Raw genomic sequence first — 17,518 nt, forward strand, 5'->3', positions numbered from 1 at the left:
CACTCTTTCTTCCGTAAGGATTTTTGTCTCAAGCTTAAATAAATCTGCTCATCTTACACATTTTGATGTAGCCGCGACTCATTCTGCATATGATAATATATATGTTTAATTTTTTTTATATTCCTGTTATTATTTTTATATGTCTCATTGTACGCCGCGACTTTTAAAAGCCACAAAAAATTCAGGAAAACGCCGGCGTTCCTCGAACAATTTTAATTACACATGCGACATTCGTGTAATAAGATGTCGTCTGTTCTCGCGCGCGCGGTTCCGTGCTACGCGGTGCCATTTATGAAATATTTGCGTAGGTTTCCGTTTTTAAGAGTATGGTCAACCGCAGCTGCAACAGCAACTGCAACTGCAGTAGCCGCATACCGCGGACATTATTCAGGAAAGTAGCGGATGGGGTGTACGGGCCGCCATGACGTAATTTTCTGGTTTCCGCTTTTCAGGAAGGGTGAACGCCCCGCCGCGGCTTTTGTTTGTTGCTCAAGGGGGTTGCTGCCCCCTTGCGGATTGCACGATTTATTCGTCCGGGAAGAGAAAAAATGTCTCACAAGTGTGAGACACTGACGTTTTGTATTATGACATTTCAAACGCTATCGTCTTCATGCAAATCGTATTCCTTGATTTCGTATTCTGCGTCTTTTAAAACGAGGCAACATCGATTTAAACGAAATTATATCTCGAAACTTACATAATTAAATCAAAATTATAAACCCATGAAGCATTGAATCAAGGATTCTCCAATATGTGATCTTTCTTCATAAAATTTTATATTATACCTAAAATATAGGATATTTAATTTTAAAGATATTTTGAATTAGATATTTTTTTAAATTAGAAATAATTTTTAAATATTCTTTCATGATTGAGACACATCATTATATCTCATAAATTTTAAAATCCGTGTGTTTTTACCTGCCAGATTTCGTAACAGCAATACAAAAACAAGAAAAGGAATTAAAATTTTAAACGATGCTTAAATCCCTTTTCTTATTCACTGCTAAACGCACGATAAAAATATATTACACTCTTTGAATAATTATTCCCAAAGTTTTCGATTTTAATTTTATTGTATTTCTTCCAGCACATTTGTCATTTTCTTTTAATCATTTTATTCACATTTGTCATTTTCTTTTCATTTTGTTAACAACGCGTAATACGTTTTACGCGGGTTTGATTTAGCTTTTGTGCTCGCGAATTTTACACGCACCGCGCCCATCAAACGAGGTTATACCGACTATCACAGTTTATCGAGAGAGATCGCATCCACCGTTTTATCTATTTTGGAAATAATTGCACCGGGCATTACGGCGTAATTAATTGTTGCGGTGTAAACGTACTCCCGATAACGGGGCGGTGGACGGGGGTTGTAGCGGTTGTAGAAAGGGGTCGCGGAGGGGGTGCCCAAAAACGGGCAGCGTTTCAGAATGTCGATAAACATGTCCAACCCGTTACCCGCCCAATCCTCTGCATTCCTGGCGTGTATTCGAGAGATGAAGGGCGAGAGAGAGAGGGAGAAAGAGACAGAGAGAGAGACAGAGAGAAAGAGGCATAGAGAGAGAGAGAGAGAGAGAGAGAGAGAGAGAAAAGCGGCAGCGTGTGGGACGAAGGGTGGAAATTAAAAAAAGCGACACGGACTGCACCCTCTCAATTAACCGAATTGATTTTCTGCTGCAAATTCAGCGCGCGCTCCGCACAACGTGAGCAACGGCCCGTACAGCAAAATGGACTTTTCGCGGGTAATCGATGTCATCCAACATTTATAAAAAATTGCATTCTACCCGGCGAAATTCGCGCACGGCCGAAAACCGCTTTGTAAATCGATCTTACAGGACGGTTAATCTGCCAATTTGTTGCATCGATTGTATTAAAAAAATGTATTTTAAATAAAAATTAAAAAATTAGAATAAATTAAATTAGAGTCTAATTAGGAAGAACATCCGGTATGTATATGTGTATGTGTGGTTTTGGAAAGCGCATTGCGCATTGCGCATAATGCTGTTATAATGATGTTTTTCCGAAACTTAAGAGAAAATAATTGAATATTTTATCCAAGGTTGCTATCTATTCGAATTTAATAACAAATTTATAAGTTTAAAAACTTATAAAAATTGGGAGATCACGAAAGTTATATATAAAAACATAGATATAATTTTAAAATCTTTTATTCTTTTCAATAAAATAAAATCTCTATCGTTGCACAATAACCCGTTAATTGCAAAGATGCGTTATCGGACTTGTCTAATAATTGTCTTCATTGTAATAAGTCCGGTTAAAAAATAGTACGCTACAAGTACTTGTAAAAAAAAACTCCCAGTATAGCGAAATCGTATAGAGATTGATTGTTTATATAGGAAATATATACGCGCGCGCGACGAAATTTTTTAAATTAATTAGCTGTAAAGTTTATTGAAATACCCGCAAGGCACTTCTTTTTTTATTCAAATTCTTTCTTACGGTCTTTTAAACGTATCTCATTTTTAATTCTTTCTTTCCCGTCTTTTAAATGCTTCTCATTTTTAATTCATTGCATGCTTATTTAACGTATGGATATTAAACTAAACATTACCCAATTTTTAAATTGAGGATATATAACTTTAACTTTTATACATTGCTAGTCCTAAGTAAAAATTTTGTTAAAGCAAAATTCACATGAAATTAACTAAAGTTAATATTATTTATTTAAAATTTTCAAGTTCAATCGGAAGTGAGGCTTTTATTTTCAATTATTTCCTAATCAGGCACTATCAATAGTCTTACGCATGGATAATTTTTTAAAATAAAATTCACCTGTGGATTGATCGAAAAACCGGTAAATAATAGGAACGGCGGCAGCTCTTTGTGTGCTGCGAAGCGAACACGCGAGGGGCGTAAACAACGTCGAGAGCAAAATGCAACCCGTGATTTTCGGTCGCACCGTCGGCTAAATTCTTTATTGCTCGCATCGTTACGCGGGCGGCGCTTCATTCCGGTCGACCGGCACTCGTAGTGACTCCTCCATTACGGATTTATGAACGAAATTGAAAATCCCCGTGGGGACGGGGTGAGAGGGTGAGATGAATAAGCGCGGAGGTGAATCGGTGAGGAGAGATTGGATGATGGTGGTGGGCACGGCAATTTTCCGAACGTCACGGCAACGAACCATCTCTCGTTCGCCTCGTCAGCGATTTTCGGTCGGGCGCTGATTAAAACGACGGCTTTCCGATAAAAGCGCGCCGAATTCTCGCGAATTTCTGTTGCAACCGGACTCGCCCCGCCGCCGGTTGTTTCTGCAATCAACTGCATTGCGCGATCGCGATCGATTTCATCGTGGACGATGCGACGCGACGCGCGATGGACAGAAACAAAAAAAAAAAAAAATTATCGCGGGGGAAGAAAAAAAGGGGTGCTTGGTAATCGCGCGTTCGAGAGCGGCAAATTGATTCGCATCATTGAGAATGTTACGAATTTATTTGCCGGCTGTTGATTGATATCGCGAGTGCCGAATGTCGCGAATTCTCCGATTTTTCAATCGACATCGCGTTTGTCCCTCCACGAAGTGAACGATAAAAAAAAAAAACGCGTACCAAAATTTATCGGATACGCTGTTAAATATTTATATAAAAACATGAATTGATTCTTGTATTAAAAATTTGTTATTTTAATTATACATATTTATATGTTCTGTTATATATTTTATACTTTATAGAAAATATATAACTTTTGTATTAATTTAAATAATCATATCTTAAAACTTAAATGACATATTCTCTTACCAATCTAAAATCAATTTATTCCTAACCAATTTATCGACACATTAATTGTTTTTTATTTAGAAATAATTTTAAAATGAAAAGCTTATCGTAAAATAAGCTTTGTTTTCTCAGAATTTTGACAATATTTATAATTTCAAGGATATTGCATTAAGGAATTGCCTTCCGGCTTTCGTCAAAACATATTTTTGATAAAAATCATGTCAGATTGTTCTGTTATTTAAATTTGTTCTAGTAAATTCTGAGGCAAAACTTATATTAATGCATCATTCTAGAATCCATCTAGTCTCGACGACTTTTCGACGTAGTGCTTAGAATTAAAAAAAAAAAAAGATACAAGCAGATATATCGATAATATGATACTATTTCGTCCGGCATAACGTGGTAATCGGTCTGAAAATTTGTCAGGATCATGCCGCCAAGGAGAAGGCACTCCAGACAATGTCGAGCATGTCGAGCGCCCAGATAGTATCAGCTGGAAGTGCGATACACAACAAGATGCCCCCCGCTCTCGTGGGGCCCCTTGCCCTTGCTTCCACCCCTGTCTCCTATCCCGGAGCGGTAAGTCCTGATATCGGAAAAGAGGAACCCCTTGAGACCTTTTTTTTCTTTTTTTTTTTTCATCGGTCTTTTTCTTTTCAAAAGAGCCACGAGCTTTACGGTGAGACGACGAGACGCCGTGAAGTACAGAGTAATTAAGTTAATCACCAGTAATACTGGTTTTGCATGATAGAGTCACTTTTATGTGAAACAAGTAATTTCGATTTCTTCTGCTTCATTGTATGAACTATTTTTAATAGTGTATTCTCTCTTGGATCGATTTTCATGTACTAAGCCCTGAAAACGCGTTAAGCTCATTATTGTCATCAAAGATCTCTATTACATTTCATGAAACTCTGAAATTGAATTCACTTCATGAAACTGAGTTTCAGGGACATTTTTTAAGATAATTTCGAAATATTTAATTTTTAGAAGATACGATTAATTTGTTAATGAAAACATAAAAGCGAATTTAGCGGCGAAAGAATTGATATAAATGACAGTTATTGTTTATTCGAATAAAAAGGACAGAAACAACTTCGTGATACCAGTGTTCAATAAATGATATATTTTTAAAATACTATAATGCATTTGGGGGGAAACTATTATGAATTTAAGTGATACCATTCATACATTAACAGATGAAAATACAAGACATAAAATGTCTCGTCGTCTTTAAGGATATTTTATTTTTATTATCAGTATTACCGATTTAGCTTCTTATTTTGAAATTCATGACTTGTTTCTAACCGCTTCATCCGATAACTGCTAATTCGCTTAATAGTTAAAGGCGATCAGTACCGCGTGGTTTGCCGATTGACAATCAATTTTTTGTGCTTTTCACGAAAGTTTGAGATAATACCATATATTAAATTGATACGCCAGAGAAGGATTATAGCGAATGGTACTGACTTAACAACGTTGCATTTATAGAAATTACATGCGTGCATTGAAAAGATCTCGATTAAAATATTCAACATTAGCTCTTACATATAAGGCCATTGTTGTATAATAATGTACAATTTTTAGCATCATTAAATAGATTGAAATTACTTTTGATGCGCGGTACGTGTTTGCAAAAAGAGAAATTAACAACTCCTTGTCTTAAATATGAAATTGAATTCTTTTGGATTTCTGAATCAGATTTGACTGCGTTGTTTTTATCTTGTCTTTTGCATAAAGAAGAGAAGAAAAAAATAATATTGATGGATTATAAGCGGTAAGGAAAAGTTAGCTTTCTCATCCCTTTTTTAATTATATTTTTGCTTTTGTTTTGTTCTTTCGTGCTTTTTTCATATCTCTGATTAAGAAAGAGCAAGAACAAACGGCGGAAGAAAAATGTGTTTCTGTAACATCAACTGCGAATTTTGTTTTCTTCATCGCGTTAAGGCTTTTGCGTCAAAAACTAACCATCCCCCGCAAAAGTGACAAAACCCCCCTGGCTCTCCGCTGCTGCTACGTTGCCCCTGGGGGCCCTTGTTGTGTATTGTTGAATTTGTCCGTCACTCTCATCTTATACATACCTATCATCTAGGCGTTTCTCATACACACACACACACACACACACACACACACACACACACACACGCGCGCGCGTTATATGTTTACATACATATATGTATGTATACATTGGGCATATGTGCATAACGAGAAATATCGTTGTAGCTTGTCAAACTGTCTTTTTTTTTCTCTTTATATAATAACATGATTAGTATTTTGTTGTTGTTGTGTTGTTGTTGTTCTTTATTACTTGTGTTCGTTGATTTCGTTTTCTATCGCTCGTTCCTCGCCCGACGGCTCGATGGCTTACGGAAAATCAGAAAATTTTGTGAAGTTTTCTTTTGTTACCGAAACATTTAATCGTATTATTTATGTAATATTATAAAAAAATATAAGAAAAACAATGTTTATATGATACATATTTTTTTATATATAAATTATAATATATCTAACGCAATTATTAATTCGAGAAAATCTTGAAAATACACGTTTAAATTTTCTTAATAATTTAAGAGAAATAAATTCGTCAATTTCTTTGTGCTTTTTATGTTCTCGATATTAAATTTATTTGTTTTATATTAATATTAATGCGATTTTATAGTACAGTATAATCATATTGCTATATTCATAGATCTTATCGTATCAATTATTTTATATTAATGAAATAGCAATAAACGAGTCATTATTAATGCACATCAAGCGCATAGAAATTGGCTGATTGTTAATCATTACGATATTAACATATCGCCTAAACTCGCAATATTTTCAGCAATTTTGGCAACCAGGCCTACAACCTGGAACGTCCCAGGATGTCAAGCCGTTCCCTCAACCTGCCTACACCGGGAAACCGGCAACGGCAGTCTCGAGCGGTGACATAGTCCAGGCACAGCCTCCACCGCCATGGGAAGGACGCGCCATCGCGACTCACAAACTCAGGCTTGTCGAGTTCTCGGCATACATGGAGCAGCAAAGAGACCAGGACATTGTGAGTAATGCCTAAGTCATAGTTAGTAATATAAGAAGAATAAGATCTATTAGTTAGGAAAGATTTCGAAGTAATCCAATTATATACCTTGACATAAAAATACAAACTGCAAGCGCTATATATGTATTTTCAAGAAATTATTTTTTCAAGATTTATTGGCATCCGATAAAAAATATGAGAGTTAGAAATTAGGAGAACTTAATTCTAAATGATTAAATTAAAGACTAAAAGTAGAGGATGATTCTCTACATCACAAAAGTCATTTCTTTGATCAACTACAATATCAATAAAATATCTGCCGTTCAGGTTTTCAGATAGTTGATGACGATACAGCCGAATTATAATAAACGTCTCAATCACACGATTGAATTTCTCTCTCTTTTTTTTTCTAGTACCACAAACACCTATTCGTGCATATAGGGGGTTCCGCAACCTACGCGGATCCGCTATTAGAAGCGGTCGATGTTAAGCAGATATACGATAAATTCCCCGAAAAGAAGGGTGGTCTCAAAGAACTTTACGACAAAGGACCACAGGCAGCTTTCTTTCTCGTTAAGTTTTGGGCTGATCTCAATAGTAACATCCAAGACGAAGCTGGAGCATTCTATGGCGTCACGAGCCAGTGAGTAACATATACCTTTTCGTCGTTTATATGACTCTAGTCCGATGTGATATTTGCATTGTATTTTGTATTGCGATAGGTACGAGAGCAACGAGAACATGACGATAACGTGTTCGACGAAAGTGTGCTCATTTGGAAAGCAGGTGGTCGAAAAGGTGGAAACGGAGTATGCCAGGTTTGAAAATGGCAGGTTCGTTTATCGTATTAGCCGTTCACCTATGTGCGAGTATATGATTAATTTCATCCACAAACTGAAGCACCTGCCAGAGAAGTACATGATGAACAGCGTTCTCGAGAACTTCACCATCCTCCAGGTGCGTTGATGACATTATCGTCATGTTAATTTATATAGTATATATTCTTTATATCTTTAAATTGATATTTAAAACCGTTTATACTAAGTCATCTTATGGTGGTCTCTTTCAACCGGTCATTTATTTATATATTTATTTATTCACTTTTTTTAAGTCCAATTGCGCGTACTTCAAAATACGCCCACAAATCTTATTAATTTTAGATTAATGTTTCTGATTTTACAATTCTTTACAATTAAAATACAAAGAGTATTCTATTGGAATCAACGATTTTCGGGTATTATAACTATTTATTTGTAATATATATTCGATTTTATATCAAATAAAATATGTTTTACAAAAAAAAAATCAGAGTTATAAGTAGTTAAATTTACGTTATAAGAATTATAAAATAAATGGATGGCAATATTTTTCTCATTTTCTATCTCTTACCTTCTCAGGTTGTCACGAACAGGGATACGCAGGAAACATTATTATGCACAGCATACGTGTTCGAAGTATCGACGTCTGAACACGGTGCTCAGCATCACATATACAGATTGGTCCAAGATTAGCCTGCTTGAACCTGCTCGCCATGCAGCCATCCACCCCCATCAGTGCCTACCATCACATAAAGATCATCCATAAGTATATATACACATATACATACACACACACACACACACATACAATAACACTATAAAAATATATACACACATCCTAATCGATTTTCTCTATTCTAAGATCATTGGAAGCAAGTATTTCTTTTATTCTAATATGCATTCTGTCTTTCACTCTCTTTCTCATTCTAACACAAATGTAATGTAATATAATGAGAAAGCAGGGTAAGAGAGGAAATTTAACTTAAAGAAAAACAACTCATTTAGAAGAAAAAATTAAAATAGAAAAACTTAGAATAGAAAAATTCGATTGTACATTGCGCGCGCGATATATGGCGTGATTACATGGATATAACACAACATGCTTACACTTAAACAGAAATATTTTCGCGTCCATAGTTGGGTGAGTTTCTATGGAAAATATTCGATCGATGGTGTTAGAAAAGTTATTCTATAAACAAGTGTAAATATTGGGCAACTAATGAATGTTATAAATAGAACATATATCCTCGATATACGATCTGAATGAATTAAAAAATTGGTATGGTATAATTTTGTCTGCACTCAGACATACTCTAGTATAATCCGAATTTTTTAATGATAAACATGTTAATTTTTTTGTAAATTTAAATATTATCCAATGAAAAATGGGTTTTGATCAAACAAAAATCAAACAATATTTCAGTCGCTTACAAACCGGTTGTGAATGCTAAGGGACAAAGTTAAAGCTGAGAGATTTAATTAAAGATGAGGAACCTAAAGTATTACGTAATAGATATTTTAAATGCTACAAAAATTTCATTTTTATATCCCCTGGAATTTTTGCGTGTTTTTGTGATGCTGCAAAATAAGATAGACAAAATATGTTGCGAACGTTTTCCTTGAAACTCCTTAAAAAGGACCCCATACACATATACATATATATACACACACACACGTACAATAGAGTACTGGCCAGCCCGAGCTTGAGTTTGATTCAAAGTTTATACTTTTAATAACTTATTAAGTCTCTAAGTATTTATGTGACATATTGTAAGAAGAGATTCTTGCAGATGCGCTAGAGACAATGTCTTTAAGATATATTACAGTTATAAATTTTATAATAAAATAGATATAAAAAAATATCGCATATATATTTTATGATCGCACATCATCCATTTAATCGGCGAATTCGTCGAGATTTTAATAAAGGGGATACAATAAATTAAGTTAAAATCGACAATAAATTTTGGTATAAAACTATGTAAAGAGATATAAGCGATGCAACAAGAGCAAGAAAACAAAGAAACAGACTCTGATCTCGGAAAGGCATGGTACCCCAACATGATTTAGTATTATAGTTTTATTATTAAATTAGATGATAGAGAATCGCGAGACAAGACATCCATACACAGATATACATATATTATGTATAAGAATATATATGTTAAATATTAATGCAATGATTACGATTTACATTGTTATAAATGAACGTGTATAAAGTTATCTAAGTGATTTCTAAGTTTTAAAGAAAGGAGGTTTGACCGAGAGATATGCCATTATGACTTTTTAAGTACCATAAATTACACTACGATTATATTGTTTTTATCAGAATTAGATCAAAAACACACAAGAAAAACAAAACATCGTGCATCAACAATGTGTTTCTTTAAGCTCTATTGCAAAACTGTTCTTGCAAGAATTAGTATCATTGTGAAAATGTTTGCTGCAACGATCATTAACCTTTAATGATCGGTAGAAAAGAAGGATGATGATCATTTTTATATATTTTAAAAATTCAATCTTTTAAACGCACTTTAATGTGCAAATCCACCCACTCTGATTAGGCAGCGACACTTAGGTTAGAGGGATGTGTTTGTATTTCTTATAATCGCCTTACTTTGTATTTTAAGATCATTTTCTATAGTTCTTACTGATGAATGATTTTTCTTATTTAGTGTACTTCATTTGTTTTTATCTTTCTACTACACATTTACCAAGCGATATATCAGATTACATCGATTACAAATAGCAGAATAGGCCACCATCATGGGATATAGCTATGTGATAAGGACTTAGATCTCTCTGAAACCTGACCTTGGCATTTTTCACCAGGAGTGTATTGAAATCTATCTCGAAAAATGTAAAATAAGACACACACACACGTTTGACAATTGTTATAGTGGCATGAAACATTGATATTTGAATTACAATATATTGTTCGATTGTCTGATTTCAATACAATTCTGCAAATCTCTGTAAGTTAAAAGTATTTTACAGAGCATTGATAAGACAATGCCCCATACTGCAAAAATATTTCGTACTTAATAATATAATTTATGCGTCTCTCTCACATACATGGACCATAGAGAACTTACATACAGAGATTTTTCATGAATTCAGTGGCAATTGTTTAAACGAGTAGAGGACCATACCCTGCAGCTGACTTTATTTAATCGCATCTCTCATATAGATAATTATGTGTATAAATGCACAGAAAATTTTTACTTATTTTGTAATCCAATCTGTTGTGTGTTTCTGAAACAGAACTTGCCTATCGAGCAGTAAAATATAAGCAAGAAAAGATTGTGTATATTTTAAGAAAATATTATTTACTGTATTCTTACTTTAATTAACTTTTATGGAACAAGTGGCAATGTATTTTGATCTCTTTTAGTCAGAAATATGTCGCTTTTTATTTGGGGTGAAAAGTGAATTTACTATATGGTTGACTGGAGTAGAAAGGAATTTATATTTAATTGATACGTGAATGTTTTTTTCTTTTTTTTTTTAACTGGCAGCTTTCACATATCTTTTACTTATTGTTACCGTTTTTTTTTCTTTTTTTTATAAGCTTGGTGTTCATTTGAAAGTAACTCTCAGAAGTAAAAAAAGATAAGAGTATAAAAAAATAAATAAGAGAGTAACTCCCTCTTTTTTTTACTTTTTGACAATATATTCATTTGTATGATTCTCGAGAGTGATTCTTCATAATATTTTTATCAAATGAACACTAGTAGCCAGTAGTAATTCATCTCATATCGTTTTTTATTACTTATATTCTTTTGACAATATAAATTGTGATTTTTTGCAGAATCGCTTGCATATCAAACTGGAATTGTAACCACGATCACGCTTTACATGGATGTTCTTCTTTTTTGCAATATTTTGTTTTAATGTCTATTGAAAATAAAGTTTTTTATTTTACAATTTGTAGTCATTTCGATAAATATAACATGTATAATATATGTAATGTTTTTACAATGTTACATATCTATAATGAACAAGACAGCGTCTCGTGGTTATATATCGAATTGCTTAATAATGTATTGTTATTTCCAAAATTGCGCAATATCTTTGGAAGATACTCACAAAAATTTGGTCGTGTAGATTTTTATTTTGTAAAATTCAAAAAAAGGAATTTGAAATTGGAAAAAAGGAGCACCGACACTAATATTATTGACATTTAAGCGTAATAATTTTAAAGTAAGCGAATTACATTTATAAGAAAAGATTATGAAAATATATATTTATCTATGTCTTCTGTGAAGATAGAAAATAGTACTCTTTCAGTCTATATTGATGATATCGAAAATCGAGGCCCGACAAAAAGATACAAAATGCAGAAGTAGATTAAGAAAAAGAAGAAAAAGAGATAACTCGCACTGTACACAATATATACGATACGATCGATTGATTGATTCAAATTTGTTAAATATCTTTGTATATATTTACACAAAGACCATGAAAATTTGTTCAAGTTCCAGCAGTTACATTTTTGTAACAAGTGCTATCGCAAAAGAGAAACTTTTGCTTTCAACTCATTATCAATCCAGTTTCACATTTCGAAATAACAGTATGCAAAAATCAATATTTTCATAGAGATCATGATTTCTGCAGATTTCTTACAGATATTTTAATACAGGAAAATATATTTTGATGTTCAACTTTTATTAGCATATCTTTGTTCGGCATGTATATCTGAATCAGCACTAAATGTTAAATCACGAAGTGTTATATGTGCATATTATAAATTATATTTATATACAAAAGTTAAGAAACAAAATAATTACTCAAATTGTATTTTATTTATCTATTTATATATATTATCAAGCAATTTTTTTTTTACTAAAAATGGAAAATACATATTTCTTACTCTATGAAATATATTTTTTATAATTTTATTATAATCAAAAAGTTATATAAATGGATGAGTAAATATATATATTTAATAATTTATAACTAAAAATATTTTGTGTTTCTTAAAGTTTTTATTGTTACATATAATGAAAAAGCAATATAAAATCGTAATTATATTTTAAACTGCATATTTCTCTTATTAAATTTATTTCTTTTATCTCTATGAAAGTATTAACTGCAACAAATACACAATCCAGTTAACTAATTGGCAAATTAGAGGAATTGCAGCTTTTAAATTTGGAATTCTTCAATTTATTCATATCCTGGAACTGCCATATCAAAGAATTGAGCTTGATGATCGTAAAGATGAATAAAAAGATATTGATTGGAGGAAAAAAAAGGAAATAAGATCTACCTGTATATTATCATAAATGAAACGAAATGAGGATCAAAGTAGTTGTTTTAACGAGTAAATGAAAATAAATAAAATGATATATCATTAAAATTAGAGGTTTAAAAGTATAATAGAACTCAGTATATATGTACAGTATTTGAAAAACATGTTTATAATTTGTATGGAGAAAATAAATGATTGATATAAAACGGTATCGTATTTTTACTACATCTTTGCTGTTTATCGCCGCATTTTTCATATATATATAGTTTACGAGTAAGATTTTTTCTCCCTCTCTTTTTTCCTTCCTTCTCTTTCTTTTTGTCTCAAAATCAAATATCATTATTAAATTAAATAATATAAATTTTTTCATTATTTGCAATTATAGACTATTTATTAATATCCTATTAAATTATATATTTTGCGTACTTACGTATCTTTATTTCCAGAAACTTTCTAAATTTATTTCTATATCTCTTCTGGACTCCGATCTCGCTTCCAATTTCGTTCCAACTTTGCTATGATCATTTTAGGGTGCATTCAGACATCCTACCCATTAGATAGAGTGAGTAACATTTAATTGACCAATCAGGACAAAAAAAGCTTTGCTTCTTCTGCTCTGATTGGTCATTCAAAACTACTCTACTGACGGATAGGATTTCCCCTTTATATTAATCATGCGCACAACATTTTTATTTTATGTGCGGGAAATAAAATAATAGCAAAGCAAAATGCAAAAGGGGAAGTGATTGGCCGCGTTCAGCAGAGAAAACCGCTTAGTAGCAATCGAATGTGATTGGTTCTTATTTTTAGAACCAACGAATCAACGTCAAGTGTTGACAAGACGATAACTGAGCGCTTTCTCTGTTGAACGCGGTCATTAAGAACAAAATGAACAACATGACCACCCCTCCCCCCTTAGATTATATTGGATAGATATAAAAAAAGAAAAAGAAAAAAAATATATATATATACTTGAAAGGAAAAATATTTCGCGAACAAAATTTTAGAGAGTCAAACGAATAACAAAATATGGAGTTTTAATTTCCGATAGGATAGACTTTAATAAAATTTTAATTTTGAGTTTGATTAATTTGTGATAGAGAAAATTGAAAGTTGGAATAAATAATGATTTTTATCTCGACATTTTTTTAGTTATATAAGAAAAAATTTTAAATTGATTAAAGAATTTGATTCAAATGACATCCGCTAATTGGACTATCTTCATAAAATTAAAAAACAATTAAATATATAATAATAATAAAATTATAAAAATTGTACGTGTTCTTCCATATATATACATTGTCATATATGTTCTTCTTTTGATTTGCAAGGTGTTTTGTGCCAGCGGTACCTGTTTAAACTAACCACGTGGTTGCTTCTCGATAAAAGTTAAAGAAATAATGTCTGTAATTAAAGAAATAATATCGAATTGGCAAATATTTGAGAAACGAGCAACCGCAGCGGTAAATACTTCTATCGATTTATTTTTAATATTCCCCACGTTATTCCGTTACAAATTTACGCGGATTAATTCAGATCACTGCGAGGTTATACAACTTATGTACATATTCAATATTGCAGGAAGAAGAGATAGTCCATTTAAAGCAACAAATCGAATGGTTGTATCAGAATGTCATGAATAATACTTCGCAGATTGTTTCCGACGTAAGTAAGGAAGAATTTGAAAGATTACAACAAGAGAATATCAAGCTGAAGCATAGAATAGCAATACTTACAAGGGTAAGTTTTTACAATTTCAAAATTCACTGCCAGTACTGGAAATTTATAGTTCACGTAATGTATATTATAAATATCCAGTACTCTCTCTCTCTCTCTCTCTCTCTCTCTCTCTTTCTGGCAGTGATTTCTGGAACACGGCTTCTGACAGTAGCTATCCAAACTCTACATATCGTTGTAATTGAGAGAATTTCTATTTAAAACTTTATTTCTAATATATATTTGTTTTTCTAATTATTTTTCCTAGACTATAGAAGCAGAAAGAAACAAAGCATCAGCAATGTCTAACACATCTCAAAGCAATGTAATCAGTATAAATAATACTCTTTGTGAAATCTTTCGGAAGGCTATTACTGCTGCTTATCCTGATGTATTAAATCCACCAATAATAGTGACTGTCAGCAGTAATTCCAAATTTGGAGATTATCAATGTAATAGTGCTATGCCTTTAGCACAACAATTGAATAGTTCTGGTAAAAAAATTTCTTAATATTTTATTCAATAAAATGTATATAAATTATATTATACATATACATAGGATACATACATATTATAAACATAATTATTGTGTATTATTGCAGGTAATAAAGTAGCTCCACGCAATGTGGCTAACAACATTATGTCCAAGTTGGAAGAATCCCCTCTTGTTGATAAATATGAAGTAGCTGGTGCAGGATATATAAATATATATTTAAAGCGTAAATTTGGACAACTTGCTTTAAGCAATTGGCTGGAGATCGGTGACGTTCCTCCACCATATGTCAAGAAGAAAAGGGTAATTGTGGATTTTTCCAGTCCCAACATTGCCAAGGAAATGCATGTAGGACACTTAAGATCTACTATAATTGGGGATAGTATTTCAAAGCTACTAGAATATTTAGGACACAATGTGTTGAGACTCAATCACATAGGTGACTGGGGTACACAGTTTGGTATGTTAATAGCCCATCTTCAAGATAAGTTTCCCAATTATTCCACTGTTGCTCCTGCAATTCAAGATCTTCAGGTAACTATATAATCATATTTTTGTGCTTAATATTTTTAGCGATAATGTTAGAATTATTTTAAAAACAAATGTATTGATCATTTATATATTTGCACATCTGTATACAGGCCTTTTATAAAGAATCTAAAATCAGATTTGACTCAGATGAAGAATTCAAGAAACGTGCATACGAATGTGTCGTTAAATTACAGACTTTTGATCTCGATATAATAAAAGCATGGAAAATGATATGTGATGTATCTAGACAAGGTAAATAGAGTTCACATCAGTTGTGTTCAGTAGTTTTGATTATGAAAGAAAACAATCATTCTAAAATAATTATTCCTCTGTTTGATACAGAATTTGAGAAAGTGTATACTCGACTAGATATCAAATTAATAGAGAGAGGTGAATCATTTTATCAAAAACATATGGAATTAATAGTCAAAGAGTTAGAATCAAGAAATTTGTTAGAAGAAGATAACGGACGAAAGGTGATGTGGGGAGAGAAACATGGTGTTGGAATACCTTTAACTATAGTAAAATCTGATGGCGGTTTTACATATGATACATCAGACATGGCTGCTATTAAACAACGTATTGAAGAGGAAAGGGCAGATTGGGCAAGTATCATGTTTCATACTGTAAATGTGAAACATGTTACTATCTAGAATCTCAATAGATTACTCTATAACAAAATTTTTATAATTTTACAGTTGATATATGTGACAGATGCTGGCCAGTCTTTGCATTTTCAAATGTTAGAAAGTTGTGCTAAAAAGGCAGGTATCTTAAAGAGTTTCCATAGAATGAATCATGTTGGTTTCGGCGTTGTCTTAGGGGAAGATAAGAAGAAATTTAAAACACGATCTGGTGATACTGTAAAACTTATCGAGCTATTAGACGAAGGTAATAAAACATTTTTAATTACAAATATGGTATCATTATTTTTAATTTATATTTATCATTATTTCATTTTACTATTATGTTATTTTACTTAGGTTTGAAGAGAACACTGCAAAAGTTGAAAGAGAAAGAACGCGATAAAATATTATCGAAAGAAGAACTGAAAACGGCTCAAGAATCCGTGACATATGGCTGCATAAAATATGCCGATTTGTTGCACAACAGAAATCATGAATATGTATTTTCATTCGACAAAATGCTAGAAGATAAAGGCAATACAGCTGTATATTTATTGTATGCTCTAACTCGAATTCGTTCTATTGCTAGAACAGCGAAAGTCACGCAAGACGAATTGCGGAAACACGCGCATGATACTCCAATCTCATTGGAGCACGAAAAAGAATGGAAACTAGCCAAAGTGTTGTTAAAGTTTCCTGATATAGTTCTTGACATTAGTGAACATATGTATTTGCATCCGTTATGCGAATTTTGTTATGAGATTTCATGCGCATTTACAGAATTTTATGATAAATGCTATTGTGTGGAAAAGAATCAAGCTGGAGAAATTGTAAAAGTACATATAGGACGTCTTTTACTCACAGAAGCTACCGCTATTGTTTTGGAGAAATGCTTTGTTTTGTTAGGTTTAAAACCTGTTGCACGAATGTAAAAAGATGATAGCAAATACAATAAGTACTTTTACTTTTTGATTACGTAAAGTGTAAAAGAGAAGTTATTTTTTTTTCCAAAGAATGAAAATGTAATTTTTATATTGAAGTCTGTAATTATAATTTCAAAAGTCTGTAATTATAATCTCAAAAGGACTAATATTATATAGTTTTTTAAATTTTCTTTTATTTTTTTTTATAGGTTTTTTTTATTTTCTTTTATGTAATCATTTTTATTTTTCTTATGGAAGCTGCTATAATTGTTTTAGAAAAAATACTTTGCTGTTCTAAGTTTAAAGTTTGTTGGTAACAAGATAAAAGGATAAGAATATATACTACATGTGGGTAATTTAATTAGATAAAATGCATAAAATAATTATAAAATATT

The 17,518-nt window shown here is 32.2% G+C and overlaps 2 protein-coding genes across 8 annotated transcripts in view; both read left to right on the forward strand.

Moving 5' to 3' along the window:
- Positions 1–11,940, forward strand: part of LOC115241699 (transcriptional enhancer factor TEF-1) — a 174,684-nt gene extending 162,744 nt beyond the window's left edge. For 6 of the 7 annotated variants that reach the window (XM_029817585.1, XM_029817589.1, XM_029817588.1 and 3 more), the window contains 5 exons: positions 4,167–4,319; positions 6,568–6,783; positions 7,176–7,405; positions 7,485–7,719; positions 8,160–11,940. In XM_029817585.1, coding sequence (XP_029673445.1) covers positions 4,167–4,319; positions 6,568–6,783; positions 7,176–7,405; positions 7,485–7,719; positions 8,160–8,273 — 948 coding nt within the window. In that variant the 3' untranslated portion in view covers positions 8,274–11,940. The remainder of the gene's footprint in view (positions 1–4,166; positions 4,320–6,567; positions 6,784–7,175; positions 7,406–7,484; positions 7,720–8,159) is intronic. The other variant, XM_029817591.1, reaches the window with a different exon arrangement.
- A 2,174-nt stretch (positions 11,941–14,114) lies between these two features.
- Positions 14,115–17,181, forward strand: LOC115241698 (arginine--tRNA ligase, cytoplasmic). Its single transcript, XM_029817583.1, has 8 exons — positions 14,115–14,297; positions 14,416–14,574; positions 14,819–15,044; positions 15,153–15,577; positions 15,685–15,826; positions 15,917–16,179; positions 16,273–16,465; positions 16,558–17,181. Exons 1-8 carry the CDS (start codon positions 14,235–14,237, stop codon positions 17,130–17,132), a joined length of 2,046 nt encoding a protein of 681 aa, XP_029673443.1. The 5' UTR covers positions 14,115–14,234; the 3' UTR covers positions 17,133–17,181.
- Positions 17,182–17,518: the final 337 nt, after the last annotated feature.

The sequence above is a fragment of the Formica exsecta genome, unplaced genomic scaffold, assembly GCF_003651465.1.
Source record: "Formica exsecta isolate Colony F162 unplaced genomic scaffold, ASM365146v1 scaffold504, whole genome shotgun sequence".
In the NCBI taxonomy this organism is placed as follows: Eukaryota; Metazoa; Arthropoda; class Insecta; order Hymenoptera; family Formicidae; genus Formica; species Formica exsecta.

Bases quoted from the DNA above. Each gene is read 5' to 3' on its own strand.
- LOC115241698 (XM_029817583.1), top strand. From the start codon at position 14,235: ATGTCTGTAATTAAAGAAATAATATCGAATTGGCAAATATTTGAGAAA. The intron at 14,575-14,818 runs GTAAGTTTTTAC...TATTTTTCCTAG, and splicing joins GAATAGCAATACTTACAAGG to ACTATAGAAGCAGAAAGAAA. The intron at 16,466-16,557 runs GTAATAAAACAT...TATTTTACTTAG, and splicing joins TATCGAGCTATTAGACGAAG to GTTTGAAGAGAACACTGCAA.